The following is a 26113-nucleotide window of genomic DNA, read 5'->3' on the forward strand; positions in this document are numbered from 1 at the left end:
TCAAAATCAGGATCAGAATCAGGATCAAAATCAGAATCAGGATCAGAATCAAAATCAGAATCAGGATCAAAATCAGAATCAGGATCAAAATCAGGATAAGAGTCAGGATCAGGATCAAAATCAGAGTCAGGATCAGAATCAGGATCAAAATCAGAATCAGGATCAGAATCAGGATCAAAATCAGAATCAGGATCAGAATCAAAATCAGGATAAGAGTCAGGATCAGGATCAAAATCAGGATCAAAATCAGAATCAGGATCAAAATCAGAATCAGAATCAGGATCAGAATCAAAATCAGAATCAGGATCAGAATCAAAATCAGAATCAGGATCAAAATCAGAATCAGGATCAGAATCAGGATCAGAATCAGGATAATCAAAAATAAGATTTTGTGTTTATCAGTATAATTTCAACATGATTGAAAAACCACCTCATCATTGCGCAAAAACTTATCAAAAAACTTTTTTCTCAAAATTGGCGTGTTTTTATTAGGTGAATTTATTTTTGTAATTCCAGTTTGCTCATTTATAAGGTCAATGGAAACGCAGCCATCGACTCCTTTCCTGTGAAATGTATCTGGAAAGTATCGCCAAACATTTTGCTGATTCATTTTACTGTGAATATTTGAATATTCATCATTTTAAGACTAAAAAAACCATTTCTGGTCTCAGAGTTCTGAATGTTTGTCTCTCCGAGTCGTGAAATATGACTTTAACGGCTCATAAACTTAAACTTGTGTTTCGGTGAAGGAAGTCTGCTTATCGGCTCGGGTTCAGTTTAACACCTAAATAAATCAAAAGTGAAAGGATTCCAGGGGAAATCCTGCAGCGGAGTCTATCAGCTTTGCCCTCACTTCCTGTTGACTCCTGTGTTTCCTGTAGACCCTCCGTCTCTGAACCCAGAGTTTATTGTGTGTCTGAACCGAAGCGTGGAAACGGCTCCACCCTCTGCATCAAAAACAGATAAATAAGTCAGTCAGTCTGACACACTGACCGACGGGCTGCGGTTTTCCTTGGGTTGTTGAATGATCCCAAACACACATTTTAAAACGTTTTATTATTTAGCTATCAAACTGTGTTATTTTTAACATTTTTCTGAGATTCAACTAAAGAAATTAGAGCAAATATCGTCTTTGTGACCCCAAATTGTCGACCCAACACTTGGGTTTTAGAGCATTTTCTTCCTGGATGAATAAGAGCTCAGTTACACTGCAAAATCACAAAATCTTACCAAGTAATTTTAAGTCTAGTTTCACCAGATTTACAAAATCAAACAAACTAATTTTCAGTAATATCTTCAAAAAGAAAAGCAGCACAAATGGAAATTTTTGCTGCACAAACGAAGTATCGTTGATTAATACCGATTTTGTTTAATTTGGTAAATGTGTTTGGAGGTTGGTTGACCTTTAATAACCTCTGGAAACATTTGTATTAATATGTTTAAAATGTTGCGGCACAAACATTTGACACCAACTTTGTTTGATTTGGGTAAGGTGGGAGTGCAGGGTGACCTTTTGACCTTTAAACTTGAATTAATTAATTTTTTAAAAATGTATGCCAAATTTAGCACTTGTGCTAAATTTGTGCAGCAAAACTTTTTGTGTCGCTATTAATAAAAAAGCTTTCAGAGGTCATCAGAGGTCAACCAGCCCAAACCCCACATTTATGAAATCAAACAAAACAAATCTCTATTGAATTTCATTTATAACATGTCTAAAAGCAGGTACTTTTTAATCAATATTAAGTAATTATCGACTTAAACAAGCTCCCATATCTTGGTGAAAAGTTTCTTCTAAATTAGTTTTGCCTTATTTGAAATGTAATAAGATGTTTGCACTAGAACTAGACCTAAAACACTTGTATTTTTACAGTGTAGGTGGCTAACAAACAGGTCATTCAGAACAGAAACTGTCTGAAACGTGGTGGTGTTCTGGTTGTTTAGATCTCCTCTGAGCTGCCTGTGTCTCCTGCATCCTTCAGGTCTCCCAGAAGACTTCAGCAACAAGGACTACAGGCCGTCTGCAGGCCCGTTCTGTTTCATCCAGCAGCTGTGTGAGCTGCACGACGGCCTGGTGCTGGAGGCCAAGGGAGTCAAAGAGCATTTCTGGAAACCGTTCATCCGGAAGCTCTTCCACAAGCGGGTCGGTCCCAGCTCTGCTTTACCTGTGGAAAGATTTAATGAGACTTTGTTTGCTCTGTGAGCTTCGTTTGGGAATCACTGAGCATGAAAAAAGTCCTGAAAGGAAAAAACTAAACTGACATCCATATGTTGTATCAATCAGGTGCTTGAAATCCTTGAAAAAGTGCTTGGTTTTTTATAAAGTATTAAAGTGCAACCTAATGTTTAATTAAAAGCCTAAATTTGGAAATGTTAATTGCAGTTGAAACTAGATATTTAAAGATAATAAAAAGACAGAGATGTATGTTGTTTTTCTCACTGTCTGAAGTTAAATCAGACCAAATTTTCTTGTTCCTTGTGTTTTTATCTGACTGAAACTCAGTTTTTTTTCGTTTTCTCTGCAGATTCTCAGAGGAAAGGAAGACAGTCTGACTGGTTTTCTGGATCCTATGAACTTTGGAGACAGTCTGTGAGTTTCCTCATGCAGAAGTCACAGTCCGCACTAAATAGCTTTATTTATTTCAAACAGACAATAAAAAGTAAAAACTGAAAAAACACAAGAAGACAAATAGTCATGCCAGTTGACATGCAATTTTTTCCAGTGCCGTTAACTGATTAAAAATGTAATCAGATAAATCACTCCTTTTCTTCCACTGCAACAACTAAAATGGAAACAATTATTTCTTTTTTCTTTTTTTTTTTTGCAGCAGAATGCAGGAAATCTAGTCTCCCAGTATCCAACAGTAACTAACTGAACCTTACTCCACTACACTGGTATACAAACAGTAGCCAAGTTATTCAAGGGACAGCTGGCAGTTAAAATATTAAATTTTTTTTTGTTCATGTGTGCGTCGCCCCCTTCTGATGTCGCCCTGGGGAACTGCCCATATGAAAAATTTTCAAAAAAATGTTTTTTGTCTAAAGCCAAACATGTCTGAAGATTCCCAGTCTTCCAGGTTTTTATATTCAGGAAGGTTTAAAGGAAGTAATTTTGTTTTAGTTTAGAAACTCTCTAGTCATTTCCTGTGGATCTGACTGAGGCGACAGTCGCTTGTCCTCATCCAGCCGAGCCGCCGCCTGTAAAATGTTGAGCTAAAGCATGTTGATGTGCCCACGCGACGCAACACAGGAAAGTTGAAAATGTTTAAACTTTTGTAGCTTTTGTTGCTCCCGCCGCTGCAGGTAATCCCCCCACATTTTAGGTCAAAATATGTCGGTCAATTTATCTACATTATGTAATATTAACAAGTCAACATTGAAAGCGCTAAATTTTACAGAATTTGTTCGAAAAGGAGATGATAGAAGATAAAAATGTTCCTCCTGCTGCCTCCTCAGCCTGTCGCTCAGCCGGCTCTATGAGGAACACGTTCTGGCTACCGGCAGTCTGGATGAGAGGATCTTCACTGGAGAGGGGGCGAATGAGAACATCGGGACGCCCGGGCCTTGCCTCTGTGACGGGATGGAGAGCCAGGACAGCGCCACCTACAGGCTGAGCACTAACCTGACTGTAAGACTCCCTCCTGCCCATCCTGTCTCCTCCGCTCCTCTCTTGTAATTGAACGTCTCCGCTCGCTCCAGGCCTCGGCTCTGAAGGTCTCCACTCCGCTGACGGGGAGGAAGTACGTCCAGGAGGTCCGACTGTCGTCTCCACTGTCGTACGCCATGAAGAGCGTGGGCCGTCTTCACACGCTGCTGTCAGGGACCAAACACGGGCCGAGCGCCAAGCTGACCGAGACTCTGAGGTAACGCACCCAACGCTTCCTGTGTAGCGACAGCAGGAGTCGCTGCAAGGCTGCTAACCGCTTTTAGTAAATCAAACCTTAGCAGGGAGAATTTTAACTCGATGTTGTTTTCAGCTTCAACTTATTGAGGTTTGTTGATGTTCAGCTTTCTGTGGATCCCACTGGCTAAGAAGAAAACATTTTAAATGACAGGAATAAAGTCATAAATTTACAAGAATAAATTTGAGATTATCCTAGAATAAAGTCATAAAATACGAGAATAAAGTAGTAATAATATGAGAAAAAGTTCGTAAGAGATTAATCGAGAATAATCGTAAAATTGTACCACAATAAAGTGATAATGAGAATAAAGTTGTAAAAGTACGAGAAAAAAGTAATATACGAGAAAATCTTCATAACATAATAAAGTTGTAATAATATGAGAATAGTCAATATTAAGATAATAAAGTCATAGTAATAAGATAAAAAAGTTGTAATAAAACAAGAATAAAGATGTGAGAAAATGTGTACGACTGTAAAGTTGTAGTAAGATGAGAAAAAGTAGTAACTACATAAGAATTATAATAAGTGAATAGTCATAATATTAGGAGAATAAAGTTGTAATAATACTATAAAAGACTCGTACCACAAAGTTCTGATAATACGACAATAAAATAATGATACGAGACGTCATAATAATACCAGAATAAGTCGTAATAACAAGGGAAATTAGTCACTATAATAAATAGAATAAAGTAATAATATCACCATAATAAAGTTGTAATGTTAGGAGAATTAAGTGATAATTTCATGAGACCTCCTATATAAAAAAGATAAAACAAAAATTAAAATGAGGAAGTTATACTTTGTTGTTGGTTTGACAAATAAGAAAATATTTTATCATTAACCCGTCAGCATCAAATTAGCTTTATTACCAGTAGCAGGACTTTGAAACGATTGTTTAAACAACCTGTTTAAACCCAGCTGGTTGCATCAGATCTTAAAAACTCTATCAAAGCTTTTATCTAAATAAAACCAAAAATTTTCTCATAATTTTATTACTTTCTTTGCGGTATTATTCTGATAATATTATAACTTTATGTTCAGAGTTTAAAAAACAAAAATCTTAGCCCGACCCTGATACTGTCAAAGGTTTGAATCTCGATGTTTTTCACCCTGTGCACTTTGACCCCCAGAGGCTGCGCCAGAGACCCCAGTGATGTCATCAGCCAGCGCCTGAAGGAGATGTTTGGCGTTTACTCTCAGCATTATGAAGACAGCGGCGCTGAAACCAAAGTGATGGAGAAAGGTGGAAACATGGTTCCTCACCAGTCAACGCCTCGCTCACTCGTTCTGCCTGTTTGTGTTAATAAAGTTTCTCCTGACAGAGTTGGCAGTGAAGTACTTCCACCTGGCGGAGGCGCTCTACTACAGGATCCTGGAGTCCATCATAGAGCGAGAGAAGATGATCCTGGGAGACGCTGACCTGTCTGTGAGTGCAGCGCCAACCGGATCGTTGCTCCAAGAATCCAGAGAAATGCATTAATAGATCCTTTAAGATAACATGTCTGCTTACATATTGTTTTATGAATTAAATCAAAGCAGTTTTTATCTGCATACTGCCAAATTACATCAGTTCGTCCTCCTAGTTTTTCACAATTTTGTGTTTGGAGAAATGCACCCAAAAGTAACAAATTACTGCACTTTTTCGTGCCAGTTTTATTGCACATTTTCAGCAAAAGTGGTCAAACTTATGGGTTTAAGTGATGCTAACTCCTATGTAACCATGCAAAGAACCTTGAAACCTGACCAGGGCTTATTTTAACTGGATAGTAAAATGACAGGTGAATAAACTTAATTAGTATTGTGCCGATTTCTTGATCAACCCCTGATCAACTTTCACAGACTTTCCTATTGATTTTTAGGGTTTTCTGGACATTTATTTTACCCCTCATTTTCCATGTAGTTGCATCTGATCATTGGAAGCCAGACGTAAATAAATTATGAATATTCAGTTGTTTCTTCTTGTTTAATTCCAGTTTTAAGAGGAAACAGCCTTAATGACTGGAGTTAACTGCCTGTATTTTGTGTGTTGCAGTGTATTCTGGAGCAGGACATCTTCCACCGCTCTCTGCTGGCCTGCTGCCTGGAGATCGTCACTTTCTCCTACAGGCCTCCAGGAGATTTCCCCAACGTGATCAACATCTTCCAGCTCCCTGCTTATCATTTCTACAAGGTACCAACGTGTAAAACAGATGAAGAACAACTGGTTAAAAAAGTTCGGACAAATGCTAAAAACTAATAGTTTAGCAATATGAGCATAATAAGATTGTTAGATTTAGATTATGTTATATAAGGTAACCGATGCTAAACCTAGCTCATTTAAAAATAACATACCAATTATCTGAATCTGGCTAAAATCTGACTGTAGCTTATATTAATATAACTTAGATAAACCTGAACTTGTTTTTTCAACCTACTAAAAAGGAGCTGAGTTATGAGTTTGGTTAAGCTTAATCAAAAACAAACCAACATGCTCAAGTGCAGCTATAAATATAATACTTACATTTCTCTAATTAAACCTATCTGTGTGCATGTGCAGGTGATTGAGGTGCTGGTGCGCTCAGAGCAGGGTCTGTTTCGGGAGGTGGTGAAGCACCTGAACCAGGTGGAAGAGCAGGTTTTGGAGAGTCTGGCTTGGACCAGCGACTCCCCGCTGTGGCAGAGCCTCCGTTCAGCCAAAGTGCCTTCGTGTCAGGAGGTCAGTAGGCAGCAGAACAGAAACGTATAAAAACCACACAGACACAATTCTTCCAAATTAACCATTAATTAATATTTCAGGTGATGCCTCCTCAGTATCTGGAGCAAAGCGAGGAAGCCAACAGCGGGAGCATTCCCCTCACACCCGTCAAGTCTGGACCTGATCTTAGAACCAACAGCATCGTCAAAGGTGACACTTTTACTCAGGGTTCTGAAAACTGAGGCTCATTGGACCCTCCACTTAATACCTTTGGCAAAAAATAATAAAGAACTAACTAATATGGGCAGAATTTAGCAGTACTACTCAAGTAAAGGCAAAAAGTATCCATCCATGTAAGAGCCAAATGTGAAAAACATCCTTTATAAAAAGGCACATCCTGCAGCTTTCAGCACAGGTCGGTGTCATCGCCATGTTGAAAGTCCAGCTGCGTCCGAGCAAAATATTNGGTANAAAGTCTATTTAAGTNCTGAGTAACTGATCAAATTATCAATCATTTAATATTTAAGAATTACATTATCAGACGGACCAAAATATAAAGGCAAGTGGACATTTTGGTATTTATATTTATTTGGTTTGTCACAATAATCAATAAATCAATTAACTGCATGATAAATTAAAACAAACAATAATATCCATTTATTTATCATTTTTTTCTACCAAAAACTGGATGACAAAAGTCTTTGGTCTCAACTAGCCCTTTTTTTTAACAACAATTTTGTTTACAGATTTTTCAAAATTCATTGTATTTGTGGTTTTTGTTGTTTTGTTTAATTATTTTGGATATTTAAAATGTCTTCCATTTCCAGTCTTAAATGTTAATAAAAATTTAAAGTTTACTGATCTTTGAGAATGTGCGCTTGCATTATTATTTTGCCATTACTGTTATATTACTTAAAAATTGTCTCAAAACTATAATATCATTGTTTATCGCAATAATTTCTGGGACAATTTATTATCCAGAAAAATTTGTTATTGTGACAATAAGTAACAAAAAATAAAAACAGGTGAAAGAGAAAATTTCTAAATCAGTTTCTTTCAGTATAAAATGTATCAAACTAACAAAACTGCAGGTAAGTGTCTGAATTTATTTGTTCTTCATTCAGTTTGTAGAGAATTCAGAAATTTTACTCAAATAAGAATAGAGATACTTCATAATAAAATTATTGCAGTAAAAGTAAAAAGTACAGCGCAGTAAAAATACTCCTAAAAGTAAATGTTTAAAAAAAAAAGTTACTCATGTAAATGTAATTGAGTAAATGTAACTAGTTACTACTCATCTCTGCTACAGGTGTGTCTCCGTCCCCCACCAGCCTGCAGGACAGGTACAACTCCCCCCCCACTGGTGGGTTTCGTCGGCGTCTGTTTGTTGAGCCGGTGGAAGGCGAGCCCAGCGCCACCTCCACCGGCTCCAGCGCTCTGACCAGCCCGCCGCAGACCCCCATCCCAAAGACGGGTCCGTCCAGCATCGTCACCGCCATCCCAGCTGGACAGACTGTGTTCACCGTCACCACCAACAACGGCCAGACCATGACCATTCCTTTACAGGGTGAGAGACTCGGAGCGGGATTTTACCCAAGACAGGGGGGGATCTGGACTCTGGCCTGAACCTTCAGAGCCACATAAAGATGGTTACAAAGTCGGCCTTCTATCACCTGAAGAGCAGTTCTCAGATTAAAGGATTAATGTCTCAGCAAGATCTAGAGAAACTCATCCATGTGTTTATCTTTAGTCGCATTGATTACTGCAACAGCGTCTTCACAGGTCTGACTAAAACATTAGTCAGATGCAGATGCTGCTGCTGGAGTTCTTACTAAAACCAGGAAGTTTGAGCACATCACCCGGTTCTACAGTCCTGCCACTGGCTCCCTGTAGCTCAGAGAATAGACTTTAAAATACTGTTGTTAGTTTATAAATCACTGAACGTATCAGCACCACAACACATTAAAGATCTGCTGTTGTCATAGCAACCTTCCAGACCCCTCAGGTCTTCTGAAAAATTTAGCGACGGCACTTGACTAAATACAATGTTTAAATTACTGACAGTGTTCTGTGACTTTGTAATTTTGTGTTTTTATGATGTAAAGCACTTTGAACTGCTGAAATGTGTTATACAAAATAAACTTGCTTGATTGATTGACCTTTGAACTCTTTGCAGGTATAGCCAATGAGAGCGGGAGCATCACTTTGATCCCTGTGCAGATGGGTGGAGCCACGCTGCAGCCACTCTCAGCTCAGACTCTGACCGGCACCCTCACCATTCAGTCACCCGTCACCAAACCGGCCGCTAAAGCAGCTAGCAGCTCGCTGAGGAAAGGCTCTCTGTCTCTGTTCTTCAGGAAGGTAGCGCTCTTCTTTCTGCACACGCTCACTGATGACTCTCTGGTTTCTACTGCAAATGTCTTAGTACACTTCAAATAAGACAGAACTAGCATAAGTAACTTTTCAGCTAACTATAGGAGTTTTTTTAAATCAAGACATTTTTCCTATGTTATAAATGAAATATTCTGCCAGTGGAACTAATCCTTTTTCATCAATATTAAGAAATGATTGACTTAAAACAAACTCATATATCTTTTAGAAAAGTTACTTGTAAGTTGGTTTTATTATTTAATGTGTATAAAGACGTGGGGGCCGCCAGGTGGCGCTGTGGGGACTCAGAAAGTTGGAGGGAAATAAAAATAAATCAAAAGAGGGAATTATGCTGAAAAATTGTATTATCTGGTAATAACATCATAATGTATTGCCAGATAAAATTAAGAGAACTCATGACCATCTAAAATCAGAAGGTATGAGGCAACATTTATGCTAAATGAAAGAAAAAACATTCTAAAAGTTGATGTTTCATATTTTGTAGCGTTTTATGGGGATAATGAAAGGGGGTCACTGGTCAGAGGTTAATGCTCTTTGGGGGGCCATCGCATGGAAGAGTTTAGGAACCCCTGAAATAAAATATCTGCAATAAAAACCAAGACTCCTTGGTAAGACTTTGTGTTTTTGCAGTGCTGACTGAGTGACCTGTCCTCTCTCAGGTGTATCACATGGCCAGCGTCCGTCTCAGGGACCTCTGTGCCAAACTGGACATCTCATCGGAGCTGAGGAGGAGGATCTGGACGTGTTTCGAATATTCTGTGGTTCACTGCGCTGACATGATGAAGGACCGTCACATGGACCAGCTGCTCATGTGTGCCGTTTACGTCATGGCTAAGGTGTGCGATTACAGCTCACACACCCAAATGAAAGTTTTAAAGGTGGTTCCTTGAACAGGTCAGGATAGATCCATAGGCTACACAAAACATGTTTTCCACAAAATCATCCTTAGATAATGAGATAATTTCAGTCTGGTCAGTGCAGAATGAGCTGCTTTAGGACGACTTGCTGGCCTCACCTCCCAACTCAACGTTTGCACTCACACGTGAAAATGGTTGCTAACAGATGAGCAATTATACAACTGAACATCTCTGAAAAGCAGCAGTAGAGCCTCCTGCACAACCAACAAAAATGTAGCACGTGGTTTCTGAATGGCAACAAAACACTTTCCCACACTGCAAAAACTCAAAATGGGACAAAGTATTTTTGAAATAGTGCAAATATCTGAAGATACCTGGCAACAAGGATCCAGGAGTTAATGACTGTTTTCTCATTTGGAAACTGTAATATCTAATATTATTTCTATTTTGAGATTTTTAGCTAAAAGTCCTTTACAAAAGTCTTAATCCAGCACTTAGTGGTTACCATGTGATCTTGTGGACAAACATGAAGTAACAATTTGTTTCTATCAGGTGACCAAAGAAGACCGGTCCTTCCAGAACATCATGAAGTGTTACCGCACTCAGCCTCAGGCCAGCAGCAACGTAAGATCCCACGCTTTGAGTCAGGATCCGGCTCACATCCAGACTCAGAGGACAACAAATGACTGACTTCTATGTGATTTTCCAGGTGTACAGGAGCGTGTTGATTTCAGGCAGGAAAAGGCAAGCCTCCGTTAGCGGTGATGCCAACAAACGGAGCGCAGCGGCTGACTGCAGCCAGGATCCAGGTGGGAAACAGACCAGCATGTTTTTAAAGATGCATTCACACCAGCCCTGTTCAGTGCGCTTTAATTGAACTCATAATCAAAATCCGATGTGGACTAAAAAAGTGAACTCTGGTCCGCCTAAAATCCTCGGTCTCGGTTTGGTTGAAGCGAAGTCTGGTGCAGTTTGAATGTATATGTGAACGCCAAGAGGACCGAAGGCCGCTCCAAAAGCAGGAGGTACACTACAGCGCAGGGGATTCTGGGTAAATAAAACGCTATCAGGAGAAATTATTTTTATCAAAGACAAAAGAGAAATCCAACAATCCCTAAAATCTGACGCTACCCCATTATTGTTTACACTTCATGATGAAGGAAGTAGCGCTCAGTGTCTTCTTCAGAGGTTTTCATGTGATTTCCTTCAGTGGTTCTTGGTGCAGCGCCACCACAGGTGAGGAGGGGAACAGGTTTTTCAAAAGGTTTGAATCGTTTGACACAGTGCAGTGTGAAAGAGAACCGTTACAGCTGAAAAACTAACAAATGTTGCAACTTTGATCCCCAATTAAACCGAAACATGAGAGGAAAACAGCTATAAAATTGTCCTTTTAAATTTTAATTTCGCTTAACTTAGTGTCCCTCTGACGTTCCGCCAGCAGGTGGCGACATCAGCCCAGTTCCTATCCGTTCCAGCAGCACCTTGTTGGCTCCGCAGTCCGACAGCGCTGCCTCCACTCCGACCAGCGCCTCCGACAGAAACTTCTCCTCCTCCATGGAAGAGGACGAACGAGGAGATCTTATCCTCTTCTACAACAATGTCTACATCAAACACATGAGAAGCTTTGCTCTGAGATACTCACCAAGCTCACCGTCTGCTGGGGTATGTGTTTCCTCATTGGTTTATCAGTAGTAAGCCCATGAAGAATTAGCTAAAATTTTCAGTTTTCGGAACCTTTTATTTGAAAGATGCTGAGGTTTTAATGTTAAAAAAGAAAAATTGGTGCCTAAATGTGAGTTTCAGCTCTTTTGAAGGAAAAGAGAGACTTTATCTCATTTCTCTGCTATTGACAAAGTTCAATGCACAGGTCAAAAGTCAACGTTTGATGCCACCTGCCTTGTATCTTACCTGTGCTGTTCTGTTCATCTTGTCTGCAGGTGGAGACCCCCCCTCTGTGTCCGTACCCCACCCTGAGGACGGGCTCCCCTCGTCGGATGCTGCTGTCCAGCAAACACTCCATTTACATCTCGCCTCACAGGACAGGCTCCTCCCCCTCGCCGACCCACCGGGATCGTATTTCCTACTACATCTGCACCAGCCCCCCCAACGTAAGACTCAGCAGAGGCCATCACCGTCCAGAGGTCGCGCCAGACTTTTTTATTTTCCGTCATTTTAACTGATGCACAACAGGTCTCATTGAGATAGTTTAATTAAAAAATTATTTTATCAGAGTGGCAAGAACGGGCTTCCATACTTCCAGCTACAAGCGACTTGTATGCGACCTCCTGTGAAACGACCTGAAAGTGTCCCGCATACGCAGTAGAGGGCGCAATAGCGTCACACGCAGCCAACGTGATCAGTGTTTTGCCCCCGCCATAAAAAAGAAGGAAGTAAACATGGATGCTAACGGCGGAGCTTATCTCATGATTTTGAAGTTGTTGTTCGACCGCAGCCAGCACATTAACAACTTAATCCTCATTATCGTCCGCCATGGTTGTTGTTTTTCTTCCCACTTGCTCGTAAAGGGACGCAGAACAGTGACGTTTGTCGAGTATCAATGACGTTCAGGTTGGCTGAATGCGACCTGGCTCTTCTGATTTAGGTCGGATTTAGAACCACATATCCAAAGTGGCCTGAGTCGCATCTAAAAAAAATCCGACCTGTGTTGTGTTATAAAAAATATCAGATAGAGGTCGCATTAAGGCAAAAAATTTAAAAAATTGTCCCGCGCAGCCGGTTAAATACAGTAAATATTCCGCCTTCTCCGTCTAATTTGTGTCCGTTCTTCGCAGCGCCTCCATGAAATCAACAGCATGATCCGGACCGGAGAGACTCCCAGCAGGAAGCGCAGCATCCCCCTAGAGGAGGAGGCGTCCCCGAAACGGGTTTGTCCCGACAGCCACACCACCCTGCTGCGCCGCCTGCAGGACATCGCCAACGACCGCAGCTCCTCCCACTGACGGCGTCACCATGGCAACGAGCAGACGGGATGTTCGACAGCGGATGTTCTGCTAAATGTGGGAGTTTGAAGAGATTTGACCACTTTCTTTTTTTTTTCTCTGAACTAAACTGAACTGAACGTTCCAGTTTCTGATCTGACCAGAAAATATTCTCAGCAGTTTAAGTCTTTTTTTTTTTTAAGGTTTTATTAATTATTATAATCACTGACTGCCACAGTTAGAGTTTTTCTGTAAAAGCAAACTTCTTAATGAACCTCGTCCATCTGAGCTACTTCATTTGTTTTGGTCTGGATTTTTTGTAAGTAATATTTTTAAAAACATCTTTCTTTTTAGTTTGTTTTATTTTAAATTATGTGATAAAACCATTTGAACATGTATTAATTTGTCTGAGTGAAGAACACCAGTTTATATCCATATTCCATCCATTTACCTTTTCATCATTTCTTTCTCGTTTAATTTTATCAGATATCTGTTACTAGATTATTATCTACAATAACATAATATCATTTTGTTCTATGTAACTTAAAGCTTACAGGTAGAACAAACAATTTTCTACATTAAGTATAACTTGAGATTTAGTTTCTGCTTACATCTTTTTGTCTGTGTAACTAGCTTACCATCTCCTCTGCTAAGTGTGAGAAAGATTATGTAAATATTGTGTACATAAGAGGAGAAAAGCTATTTAAACGAGGTGATGTAAATTAAGTACTTTTTTTACATCCTGCAAGTTTTTTTGAAGTGTTCAACAAACAAAACAATAGTTTAATAAAAAGTTCCAACCCACCTGGCTCCACCAGATTTCTATTTAACTGTTTAACATGTCCTGATATATCAAAGATTTCATGATATGATGTAGGCCCACAGCATCACAGATCCTCTACTGTATTTAACAGCAGCCATTATATATTTTTTTTGACATATCCGTTTTTTGTTCAAACAATTAAGCTAACAGCATAAAAATCCAACTCTGATTACTATTGGCCAAGCTGATGTTCCAGTAATAATTATTATTGGTTTAAAGTTTCTGCAGTGTTACAGAAACATCAACAGACCTGGGGAATTTAATTGTTGTTATGGTGATTTTCTTATTAGATCAGTCAGGATGCAAGTTAATACCAGGTCTGAGGAAGGCGTGAGTCTTTCCCAATTAAAGCACATTTCTAGTTAAAGTACCAGCAGAGTTGAGCAAACGTCACATGTTTAAGCTTGTGACTGTAGGATAAAACCTTTTGGGGGGGCGGAGGGGGTTCTGCCATGCCTCCCAAAAGTTAGCATGTAGATAGCATTTCATGGTCCTCGCTGCTGCAATCACTCTTAATATAGATGATATAAACAGGTTTAGACCGTTAGGTGCGCTCATGGTTCTGTGTTGCCCCGAGATGGAATTTCGGGGCAACAAAGAACCACCTGTCCCGGGTCAGTCATATTCAAGCAAGTTAAAAAATAAACAAATAAAGCCAAAGCAACATTTATTAATGTAACTTAGGCAATGAATAGAGTGCCTCAACCATATTCGCCTCCGGTGAAAAAAAAACCGATCATGCTGCAGAAAAATAGAGAAGCGGAACCAACGGAGAGTCATGTTTCCATCCGGACATGTTTTTTAGCGGAAATCCCAAAATGTGTCGCGGTTAGTAAATTAGGGGATAAATAAAAATAAAGTTATGATTTATTGAATCAGAGGCTCCGGGATGGCTACGCTGGTTCTGGATAACGGAGCTTACTGGGCGAAGATCGGTTACAGTCAGGACAAAGTCAGGTGAGCACACGGCTACAAACAAAAACATTCAATATGGGGCAGGAAATTATTATTACAGCCAGTTATTGAACAAACGTGTGTGCCCAGCGCTTTATGATGTTTTTAAACTGATCGATGTTCATTTTTATGTACAATAATCATTAATCAAATGTTAAGTAGTTGAAATGTTAAGTTCAATTACTTCTGGGAATGTCCGAATCGTAATTTTACCCTTGGGTTAATGAATGAAAATGGAAACAAATTAAAGTCAGTTTGATTCAGTTATTTAGCGAACAGCCTTGAACATCCTTTCAGAGCTGCAATGGAACAGTTCATGCGTTAGAAGGGCCTAGTCAAAGCCCAGACCTAAACTCAACTAAGAAGAGCATACTGTACTATTTGTTAGTTTGGATAAATTAAATAGAAATTACTTTTCTGTAAAGTATGACAATTGTTGTCAATTGGTGCCATGAAATTGTGGAATTGAATTAAAACTGTGAATATCTGTGGTCATGTGGTGACCCAGATCTAAAAAGATGTCAGTCATCAACATGGGTATGGTGAGAGATGACATTCTACTTCATAACCTGAACTTTACATATTGAATAAAAGTAACTCGAGAATGGAGCCCTGAGGAACCCCGCATATGATCATCAGATTTCTAAGTAATAAAAAGGAGGTTTGTTTTATGTAGCAGTTATAATCCTGACTTCTTTCCTTTCCTCTCAGCGTAATCCCAAACTGTCAGTTTCGCTCGAAGACGTCCAGATTAAAAACTTTCACAGCCAACCAGCTGGATGAGATCAAAGATCCTTCAGGTCTCTTTTACATCCTGCCCTTTCAGAAGGTGAGCATAAATCTGAAAATATCTGGTGCTACTGATAAGAAAATAACTAACAAAATGAAGGTAATATGTTCTCTGGGTCTGCAGGGTTACTTGGTTAACTGGGATGTCCAGAGGAAAGTGTGGGATCATCTGTTTGGGAAGGAGATGTTTAAGGTGCGCTTATGCTGCTTTGTTTTTACCCACGAAGAGAAAACCTCTGATTTCTGTTTTTTAGAAGCTGTAGCTAAGGGTGTTTTCTCTCTGAGCAGGTGGAGTTTCCAGACACGAGCATCATCATCACAGAGCCGTACTTCAACTTCTCCTCCATCCAGGAGTCCATGAACGAGATCCTGTTTGAGGAGTACCAGTTCCAGTCGGCTCTGCGGATCAACGGTGAGTCTCAGCTGGAGACCGGGTGCTTTAATCGATTATTGAAACGATCGTCAACTAATTTAATAATTGATTAGTCATTGACAGTGGAGGGTAGAGTACCCTAGAATTGCATTCAAGTAGGAGTAGAACTACTTTAATGTATTTTTACTCAAGTAAAAGTAAAAAGAAAGAGTGAAAAAGTATTTGTTAAAAAGCCTATCAGCTTGTTATTCTGTTTGCAAACAGAAGCAATAGAAAACTGATGGACGATTGTGATCAAAATTACATATTCTTTCTAATTTAGTTGTTTTATGGTTTGTACCTGTAACATTTGGCTATAATCTCCTTGCTGTCCTCCAGCCGGGTCGCTCGGCGCTCATCACTACTTCACCTCGAAGCCGTCGGAGCTCTGCTGCCTGGTGGTCGACTCAGGATTCTCCTTCACCCACATCGTCCCCTACTGTCGCAGTAAGAAGCTGAAGGAGGGCATCCGCAGGTCAGAGAGCAGCAACCTTTAGAGGAAATGACACGGAGAGCAGCACCAGGGGGCGCTAACAGGAGCTAGTTTCTTTGTTTCACCTTTCAGGATCAATGTGGGAGGGAAACTGCTCACAAATCACCTGAAGGAGATAATCTCATATCGGTACGGAGAGTGATTCTTACAGCAGCAACTTGTGTTGTTTAAGTGTTATGTATGGAGTGTTATGTATTGGCTTCAAAAATTTGTTAAAAAAAGAAAACTTTTGAAGCTGGAAAACAAAAGATACTGTATAAAGTTGAAAAATATATATATATATTTGAAATTGAGAAAAAAAAATCTAAACCGTTAATAAAGGATTTGAAACTGAAAAGTTATTTTTACGTACAAACACTGAAAAAAAAAGTTCAAAACTACCGTGGAATTAGTTTTCAAAAATGACAACACGCAATAACAAAGTATGGAGCGAAATTGGCACCATAAAGTTGGTTAAAATAAAAAGATATGAAATCGAAAAGAAATATTTGAAACTGACAAAAGTTAAACTGTAAAAAAAAGATTTGAAATTGGAAAAAATATTTTTAAACTATAAAGCCTGAAAAAGGTTCAAAACTACTGTGGAACTGGTTCTGAAAAATAACAGAATGGAAAAAGAATGGCACTAAATTGGTGCCAAATATATGAAACTGAAAAATTTGGAAACATAAACATTTTCAAAAGTACTTTTCAGATTCAATATTTTGTTCTTAATTTACAAATATCTGACCATATTTGTAATGCAGGAGGGACATCAGATGAGATGGAGTGGGTGGAACAATAGAATTGGTTTTGAAAAATTAATTCTATTTGAAAAATGTATGGAGTCAAATTGGTGCCACAAAGTTTCAAAACTACTTTTCAGATTCAAGAGTTTTCAGTTTCAAACTTATGGCTGTGTTTTGGTGTGGGGTGATAAAATTAGTGTGGAATCATAACAACAAAATATTCCCAGATGTTGCATTCAGGAACCATAGGAACTGGAAATGTCTTTAAAATATAATCAGCATTCTACATTTATGTGATCAGTCAAAATGAATAATAAAAAAGGGGGAAAAAAATGTTTGGATTTTTTTTTTAGTGTCAATTTTTTTTAAGTTCCAAACTATTTTTTCAGTTTCACATCATTTTTGTTCCAGTTTAAAAAAAGAAACATTTTTTGAACAAACTTTATTACTCAAATTGATCTCCATACTATTGAGCTAAAGTTAGCTCAATAGTATGGAGCTAAATTTGGGCCATGAATTAACTTTTCAGCCCCAGTTAGCTCCATAGTCATGTGTGTTCTCTTAATTTTGCAGTCAGTTACACGTGATGGATGAAACGTATGTGATCAACCAGGTGAAGGAAGATGTTTGCTACGTCTCTCAGCAGTTCTACAAGGACATGGAGATTGCACAGTGAGGCACAGCGATGTTGCTCCATATTTTACTGGAACCAAACCTGTAATGTTTCGATCCATCTCACTTTCTGTTGTGTTTTTCAGGATGAAAGGGGAAGAAAACACTGTAATGAGGGATTACGTTCTTCCAGATTTCAGCGCCATCAAAAAAGGTTTCTGTAAGGTGAGACTGATCGCAAGAAACATTCTAAGTATTTTATAAGAATTCACTTTTTCACTTGATTTATTATTTTCGTAGTCATTTGTTGTAGATTATTTGCTTTGTTGGTGAACCAGTTGTAACCAAGCTTCATTTGTCAGACAAATGGTTTCATATTTGAATTTAGAAAACTAGGGGCCAAAAAACTGGAAACAAAAAAATGACTTAAATAAATTTGATACTGAAATTTTCAAATTTAATGAAATTTGAAATTTCAGTTTCAAATGTCAAAACTAAAGAAATAAGATTTTAAATTGAAAAAAAAAGATTCTAAAATATATTTTGATTCAGTTTTTATTAAATTAAATTTTCAAAACCAATCACATAAACAGAATATCTATAATGTTTTAAAGACATTTTCAGTTCCCACGGCTCCTGAATGCAACAGCTGGAAATATTTTTCTGTCATGAAGCCCCGTCCTCATAAAAAGCAGAAAAAATATAACTGAAGAAAACTTTGTATCTGAAAAGTAGTTTTGAACTTTTTTTTCAATTTCAAACTTATTTTTCAGTTTAAAGAAAAAAAATTAAGCAAACTTTATGGCCCCAGTTTAGCTCCATACCTTTCTGTCTAGATTCAACAAACTGCCACAATTTTGTCTTTTTTGAGCTGATCTAAAAATTTAGGATTGCATTCCTCTACTTCCTGACATAAAATGTAGGAAAATATTTACATTTCTAATTTATTGTGATTGCAGAAACAAAATGTTTGGGCCTGAGTTTCCTGTAAACTAGTTGGTTTTGGTTCTTTTTGCTCTGTGGGGAGTTCTGATGTTTCTGTGAGAGCAGTTCAGGTCTGATTCCACGTTTTCTCTGCCCTGCAGCCGCGAGAGGAAATGGTCTTTAGCGGAAAGTACAAGACAGGTGAGCAGACGCTGCGGCTGGCCAATGAGCGGTTCGCGGTCCCGGAGATGCTCTTCCATCCGTCGGACATCGGCATCCAGGAGATGGGAATCCCGGAGGCCATCGCTGACTCGGTCCAGTCACTGCCAGAAGGTTTGTGGTTCAAAAAGTAAATTAAAATCCAGTTAAACTTTAACATGAACGTTTCTCTGAACCTTCTGAGTCACATAAAGACAGTTACAAAGTCAGCCTTTTATCATCTGAAGAACATTTCCGGGTTTAAAAGATTAGAGATCTAGAGCAGGGGTGTCCAAAGTGTGGCTGGGGGGGCCATTTGTGGCCCTTGGAACAATTTGATGTGGCCCCCAACTGCAGTTCATGAATCTTACAAATTTGGTCCTTTCTTTTGTTATTTTTTAGAATTTCAGTGACAAATTCAAATGTCAAATGTATTTTTATTGTTTATTAGCAATATATTAAAAAATATGGTACAAAGTATGTCAATAGAATTTTAGTAGATTTTAACCCACAAACAAAACAAATCCCTAGAGAGCAGACAAAACTAAACTGAGGTAAAATACTTTCTTCAATGGAAAGTGTGGAAAGTATTCTTCTTTTAATTTTAGTTTCATCCATCATTAGCTCTGGTTTGTAGCAGTTTCTTTTTTAAAGAAGTTGTCATTTTTGTAGTTGAGGAAATAGACCAGAAGATTTTCTAGACCAAAAAAGTGAAAAATAAAAACAAGTTAGAAAACTTTTCACCTTTTATTAAAACAAACAAAAACAACCCCACTTTATTTTATTTAAAAAATATAGCAAAATTCACTACAACATTATTTCGTGTTTTAAGTTGGAAAAACAAGATGACCACTGAATACTTTCCACTTTGGGATTCTGACCTATTTCACAAAACGTTTGGACACCACAGATCTAGAGAAGCAGCATTCAGCTTATATGCACCACAAATCTGATACAAACTTCCAGAAAACTGAAAAACAGCCGAAACACTGAGTTCCTTTAAATCTAGATTTAAATCCCACCTGGTTAGAGTTGATTTTGAAACATAATCACTGGAACGCTGACCAATATGTGTTATCTTTATTGATTATTTTAAAAATGTTGACTAGATCAGTGTTTCCCAACCCTGGTCCTCAAGGCTCACTGCCCTGCATGTTTTAGGTGTTTCCTTGCTCCAGCACAGGTGATTTCAGTTAGGAGGTGTTTGCTGAACTGCAATCAGCTGAATGAGGTGCATTAAACAGGGAAATTTCTAAAACATGCAGGGCAGTGTGCCTTGAGGACCAGGGTTGGGAAACGCTGGACTAGACGATGTTCATGACGGAAAGCATTTTGAACTACTGTGTTGCTGAAATGTGCTGTACAGATAAACTTGATTGATTGATTGATTGATTGATTGATTTTGTTCGTTAGAGATGCACCCCCACTTCTACCAGAACATCGTCCTGACCGGAGGAAACTTGCTGTTTCCTGGTTTTAGAGAGCGTTTGGAGGCGGAGCTTCGGTCCCTGGTCCCCGCCCACCTACCCGTGAACGTGTTCCTGCCTGAAAAGTAAGAGCCTTAGAGTTTTCCAGAAGGTCCGAACAGAACGATGCTTATAACGCTGAGCTGCCGTTAAAACACTAACAAATAAGGTCCAGGTGCAAAGGCCAAAACAGAAAGTAGGGTTGGTTTGGGGTTGGTTTGGGGTTGAAGTGGGGTTGAAGTGGGGTTGGATTTGGGTTGAAGTGGGGTTGAATTGGGGTGGGAGTGGGGTTGAAGTGGGGTTGAATTGAAAAAAGTGGAGGAACTCAAGAGTGTGAGTCGTGTAGCAGAGGAACCAGCTGCTGAGCGTCTTTGGTTCTGATCCAACGTCTGTGCCTGTGTTCCTGTTCTCCAGTCCCGTCTGTTATTCCTGGGAAGGAGGGAAGCTACTTGCTCACAGTCCGGACTACGACGAGATGGTGGTGATGCGGGAGGATTACGAGGAGAACGGACACATTGTCTGTGAGGAGAAGTTCGATATTTGAGTAAAAACTGATTTTCAGATCGTCTCTGATCAGCGACGGAAACCATCTTCAGATGGACTCCAAACTCATTTCACTGCGTCAGAAGAGGGGCGGAAGCACACATTCCCAAAAACGTTTTTTATTAACGGACTACTTAAAAAATACAAAATGTCTCCCGTTTTCCTTTTCCAATCCATTTTGTACCTCTATCTGCTGAGTGTATTAACCAACGATTTGGGTTACAAAGTGGCTTCACAAATCGACAGGAAGTTTGTTTTATTCAGATTTTTGGGTGTTTTCCACCTAATAGACTTCAGTAAATCTTCCTCTTTGTTGTTTTATGTATTTTTTTGGTAAACATTTCCCTTGTATTTCTTGTCCTGCATTTTCCTTACTGTCATCCAGAGTCTTCTCTGATAGTCTTGTTTTAAACTTTGGTTGCTTTTTTATGATTTATGTGAAAAATAAACAGTGACATCTCTGAATAATAAAGAAAAAAAGCAAAGTCCTGACCCTGGAATTTAAATTATCCTTTGGGGAATCTTTTAATTGTTCACTAAAGACAAAGACGTTGTAATTTCTTTTCAGAAGACGATGACGGAGGTCTGGTCATGGTTTGAAGCTCCGTTTCAGCAAAATTATGTTTAGGATTTGGTGTAACTTACAAATATGAAACCAACATTAAACATTGTTTAATTTTCCTTTATTATGAGCAGAAATCCTGAGAAAACAGAGAGTAATATGAGAAAACAACCCAAACTTTATGCATTCCTTTTAAAGGTACAAAAGTAAATGTATAAAAAGCGAAAACTGTGGCTGGTATTGGTATTTATTCAATCATTTGGAGCAAACACACCTGTAAAATATGCCATTAATGTCATTTATATCATAAAATGCTATCAAAAATAAGAGTCATTATTTTAAGTGACGCTAGATTGAGTGAAAAATCTTCATTTTTCTGCCGGCTGTGTAACGGCCGGCGGCCGGACTGCGATTCCCTCCATGTCCAGCTCCACTGAGTGAACGCTGAAATCTCCCAAACCCTGAAACACAGAAATGAGGGGATGGACCCATTTCATCTGAGCATTAGTGAATTAAAAGCAGTTTAGAGACAAATCTCAGAGGTTTAAGGTGTATTACAAACAGGGATTTTGTTTTTTAGGAGAGCCAATCGCAGCCTACAGTTGCCTAAAGAACTAAATCGTCATTTATTATCTTAGTACCACAATATCATACTTCAGCTTCTATGCAACACCAATCTGGAAAAACTTCCAGAAAACTGCACAGCTACCGAAACACAGAGTTCCTTTAAATGAAGGCTAAAATCCCACTTGTTTTTGAACCATAATGGAACATTGACCAACACAGTTTAAATTTAATAACTCCAGATTAAGTTAATTTGCATCACTTTTTAGCGCTTATTGCCTTTACTTTGTTTCACTGGTATGGTTAACTTCGGGTTTTTTTGTTTGACACTTTTATTTTGATAGGACATCTTGCACTTTGTTATCAAACGGAGTTCAAGTTGTAACAGAGTTAAAATGTATCTTAGCATACCCCTTGATAGAGGCACAAGGTTTATTTTGCAAGTTTTGTAATATTGAGCAGTAAAAATTGTGCATTTGTTTTATTGTATGCAAAAACTACCAAATATTTTTGGTTGTAAATGTTATTTTTAAGTTATGAACGTTTGTGTGTGTGTGTGTGTGTGTGGATGTGTGAGTGTGTGTGTGTGTGTGTGTACATTCAGCTCCAGCATTGAAACTGAAGGTTTATTTTCATCATCCTTCATTCATGGAGGTTGATACAATGTTGAAGTTTTGATGATGGTGATATTTTTTGTTAAATTGCAGAATCATGTTGAAACAATCAAAGCTAAAGGCGGTCCAAAGTGTGTGACCTTTGGTTGTATGGCCTTTATTTTCAGACTGTTGTGTGTATCTGCAGACGTCTCACCGGCGTGTTCCTGAGGGTCTTTAGAACCGCCTCCTGCTGTCGGGGCTCCCGGGTCAGCAGGTACAGGAAGCCGCCGCCTCCGGCTCCTGCCAGGCTCTGACCCAGAACCAAAGGCCTCAGAGCCTCCATCATGGTTCTGACGGAGGCCGGCTCGCATCCTGGAGCCATCAGCTTCTTCTGCTGCCAGGAGCGGTCCAAACACCGACCCAAACGGGACAGAGAACCTGGGAGGGAAGCATTTACAACAAGGCTGAGTCATTTAATGGCTTGGTTTAGTTTATTGCCTTTGGACCTAAAGAGAATCGATCTGGCCTGGACCTTCAGAGCCACATAAAGACAATAACGAAGTCGGCCTTCTATCACCTGGAGAACATCTCCAGGATTAAAGGACTTATGTCCCAATGAGATCTAGAGAAACTCATCCATGCGTTTATCTTTAGTCGCACTGATTACTGCAACAGCGTCTTCACAGGTCTGACTAAAAAAACCAATCAGATCCAGAAGCTGCTGCTGGAGTTCTGACTAAAACCAGGAAGTTGGAGCACATCACCCGGTTCTACAGTCCTTCCACTGGCTCCCTGCAGCTCAGAGAAAAGACTTTAAAATACTGTTAGTTTATAAATCACTGAACGTATCAACACCACAACACGATCTGCTGTTGTCATAGCAACCTTCAACACCCCTCAGGTTCTGGTTCTGGTTCTGGTCTGCTCTGGATCCAGAACCAGAACCAAACATGGAGAATCGGCATTCAGCTTCTATGCACCACAATCTGGAACAAACTTCCAGAAACACTGAGTTCCTTTAAATTAGACTAAAAACCTGCCTCTTCAGAGTAGCTTTTGAATCATAATCAATGAAACATTAATCAATAAACTGATATTTAGCAACAAAAAAATGTAATGCTTCAATTGTTGACCGTGGTTTCTTCTATGACTTTGTATGTTTGGGTTTTTATAAAGTAAATCACTTTGTAATGATTTACTTCAGAACCAATCAAGTTTATACAAATACACTTGATTGATTGACTGACTGATCGAGATGAATGTGTACTTGACTACATATTTCCTGAAATTCACCTTCTGAACAGGATTTAGCACATTCCTCAGAGTTGGACACCAGCTGCTGGGCGTTCTCCACCATCGCCGGAAGACGGCTGTACCAGCTGCGGACCACATCCTGTACAAAACAAACACACACAGCGAGCGGCACTTTGAAGCAGACTGGACCCAAACAGTCCAGTCTGCCGTAAAGCTGCAGCTATATGCAGCTATGTGCCAGCTTTTGAATTGAAATATTGCTTATTTTGTCATTATATGATTAAAAAGTTATTAAGTAGTTACAGGCCCTGCCATTAAAGCCACATTAAAGCCATGTGTGTATATTTTATAGGAAATACAGAGATATATAGAGATAAATCTTTTCAGTTATTTATCTTATATTACACTGCAATGACAGTCACAGTTTTAACAAATACGTAAAAAACACATTTATTAGAAAAGTTACATCTTGCAGTTTTCACTCAATACATTTTTCAGTTGAGTCCCAAAACTATTAAAGAGAAGTTAAACATTTTCCCAGACGAAACAAACACACACAGCAGCTCTCACCCAGACTTTAAACGTTGCTAATGTTGTTTTCTCAAAGTTAAAAGTGAGAGGAGTGAAACATCTTCTCATAGTGGGATCTATGAGGGGAGTAGCTGACCTGCAGCAGGTTTCGAGCCAGACGCGTCTTTCCGGTGTAAACCAGCAGGAGGTGCTGCTCCAGAGACACCAGGAACTCCTGAGGAGGACTCAGACGCTCCACCTCCACCTGGAGGGGCAGAGACGCTCTGGAACGACCCACCTTGACTCCGCCCACCAGACCGCCCACCTGGTCCTGCCAGCCGCCACCTGGTGGAGCAGCAGGAAGTGATTAGGGAGATGCAGAGGAAGAGGAAGGAGATCAGAGCGGAGGTAGACGGGGACCTGTGGTGAGAATCTGCTCCAGGTACAGGACCGCATGGATCAGGGAGTCGGTGTCATACGTTCGGCCTGTACACCTGTAGACCGCTGCCAACAGCGCCCCCGCCAGGATGCTGCTGGTACCTGCAAGAATTGACACCATTTCATCACCTGCAGATTTACCAAAGCATTAAAGGGGCCCTATTATGGTAAATTCACATTTTGGGTATATTTTTGCTTCTATTCAGGTCTCAACTGCTGCTAAAAATAGACCAAGCACTTAAAAACTAAAAATAACTAAATGAACAGCCATTTTTTGGTAATTAAAGTTTGTTGGCGTCTGAACAATGAGCAGTTTCATTTCATGTTTTTCTAAAACATGAAATGTTTTAGTCAGAGGCGTCTTCTAATTCACTGTAATACAGACTGCTACAGGAGATATTTCCTTCCCACAGCCATCATTATCTACAATAACTAACTTTTGAATTAATATGAATTACAACTACATTTAATTTCTCTTTGGGATCAATAAAGTATTTCTGAATTTGAATTGATCATGAATTAAAAAAACCTCCTGCTCTTAAGTCACATTCGAGGGGCACTGGGTTGTTACCTAGCAACCCAATCTGAACTCCAGCACATTTGGTCAGCTGGTTTTACAATGGCTGCTGGAAAAGGCGAGTGTTTTGATGATGACTTATGATCCAGAAACCACTTGTTCCATTCTTGTCGTTTGTACTTTAGGCTCCACTTCTGCTTTTCAAAGATGTACAGTTGTATAATTACGCATCTGTTTGCCGCCATTTTGCGAATGTATATGTTGAGTCGAGGGGTGTGACCAGCAGCAGCTTATTTGGATTTAAAGTGACAGAGGCCCTAAAACGGCTCATTCTGAAAAGAGCTCAAAATAGGCAGAGCTAAAATCTCATTAGTCACAAAGAATGACTTTGTGAAAAAACGTAATGAAAATGTTTCTTATAGACCACAGACCTTCCTGTCCAAGAAAGCATAACTGGTCACCTCAGGTTTTATGCGGCAGCTGCTCTGCCAGACGTGTTTTAGCATTGCTCACCCAGACCGGATCCGGTCGGCAGCTCCGACCAGCTGTGCAGCTCCACCCCTCCACCCCAGCTCTGCATCAGCTGCTGCCCCAGAGGATGCTGGGAGGACAGAGACACCAGACCACTGCACACACAGACTGCCTTCAGCAGAGCTCCTGCAGCACAAACACACCAACAGTGAGTATTCAGTGGCATTAAGATGTCTTAAATATGTTAATCAAAGGTCTTAAATTTTAAGAACACCAGTTTCTCTCGTATATTTTATGTACCGTAGTTTGTTCTTCTCGTGGGATTTTTCTGTCAGGCTAACTAGCACTCCAGGTAGTTGAGGCTACCGCTAACTAGCTGCTAACATATTCTTGCTTGCTAGCAGAGTTGGGTAATAACTAGTGTCGAGAAAAGTCGAGCTCATCCCACTTCCCCATGCTGGAGATTTTAGTTTAATAATAACAATAAATAAAG

General features: G+C 39.5%; 3 protein-coding genes across 4 annotated transcripts in view; 2 read left to right on the top strand and 1 right to left on the bottom strand.

The window, feature by feature from the left end:
- rbl2 (retinoblastoma-like 2 (p130)) overlaps positions 1-13570 on the top strand; it is a 20315-nt gene extending 6745 nt beyond the window's left edge. The window contains exons 6-22 of one of the 2 annotated variants that reach the window (XM_015045289.1): positions 1980-2140; positions 2523-2587; positions 3454-3625; positions 3697-3860; positions 5036-5148; positions 5228-5331; positions 5938-6075; positions 6442-6600; positions 6681-6789; positions 7889-8146; positions 8756-8940; positions 9630-9806; positions 10380-10451; positions 10537-10636; positions 11266-11489; positions 11765-11935; positions 12620-13570. In XM_015045289.1, coding sequence (XP_014900775.1) covers positions 1980-2140; positions 2523-2587; positions 3454-3625; positions 3697-3860; positions 5036-5148; positions 5228-5331; positions 5938-6075; positions 6442-6600; positions 6681-6789; positions 7889-8146; positions 8756-8940; positions 9630-9806; positions 10380-10451; positions 10537-10636; positions 11266-11489; positions 11765-11935; positions 12620-12787 — 2540 coding nt within the window. In that variant the 3' untranslated portion in view covers positions 12788-13570. The remainder of the gene's footprint in view (positions 1-1979; positions 2141-2522; positions 2588-3453; positions 3626-3696; positions 3861-5035; positions 5149-5227; positions 5332-5937; positions 6076-6441; positions 6601-6680; positions 6790-7888; positions 8147-8755; positions 8941-9629; positions 9807-10379; positions 10452-10536; positions 10637-11265; positions 11490-11764; positions 11936-12619) is intronic. The other variant, XM_015045290.1, reaches the window with a different exon arrangement.
- A 786-nt stretch (positions 13571-14356) lies between these two features.
- Positions 14357-21200, top strand: actr6 (actin related protein 6). Its single transcript, XM_015045293.1, has 11 exons — positions 14357-14546; positions 15255-15372; positions 15457-15525; positions 15621-15744; positions 16084-16219; positions 16310-16366; positions 17539-17637; positions 17724-17802; positions 18663-18834; positions 20113-20251; positions 20580-21200. The coding sequence occupies exons 1-11, from the start codon at positions 14479-14481 to the stop codon at positions 20707-20709; spliced, it is 1191 nt and encodes a 396-aa protein (XP_014900779.1). The 5' UTR covers positions 14357-14478; the 3' UTR covers positions 20710-21200.
- Positions 21201-21504: 304 nt separating this feature from the next.
- The window catches only part of fcsk (fucose kinase), a 22223-nt gene continuing 17614 nt past the window's right edge, over positions 21505-26113 (bottom strand). Inside the window, exons 17-22 of the mRNA XM_015045291.1 lie at positions 25663-25806; positions 24615-24734; positions 24352-24539; positions 23724-23823; positions 22645-22868; positions 21505-21731 (exon numbers count right to left, since the gene is read on the bottom strand). Of these exons, the coding sequence (XP_014900777.1) occupies positions 21639-21731; positions 22645-22868; positions 23724-23823; positions 24352-24539; positions 24615-24734; positions 25663-25806 (869 nt within the window). The 3' untranslated portion in view covers positions 21505-21638. The remainder of the gene's footprint in view (positions 21732-22644; positions 22869-23723; positions 23824-24351; positions 24540-24614; positions 24735-25662; positions 25807-26113) is intronic.

The sequence above is a fragment of the Poecilia latipinna genome, unplaced genomic scaffold, assembly GCF_001443285.1.
Source record: "Poecilia latipinna isolate Pla-1442-1.1 unplaced genomic scaffold, P_latipinna-1.0 Scaffold718, whole genome shotgun sequence".
Classification (NCBI taxonomy): domain Eukaryota; kingdom Metazoa; phylum Chordata; class Actinopteri; order Cyprinodontiformes; family Poeciliidae; genus Poecilia; species Poecilia latipinna.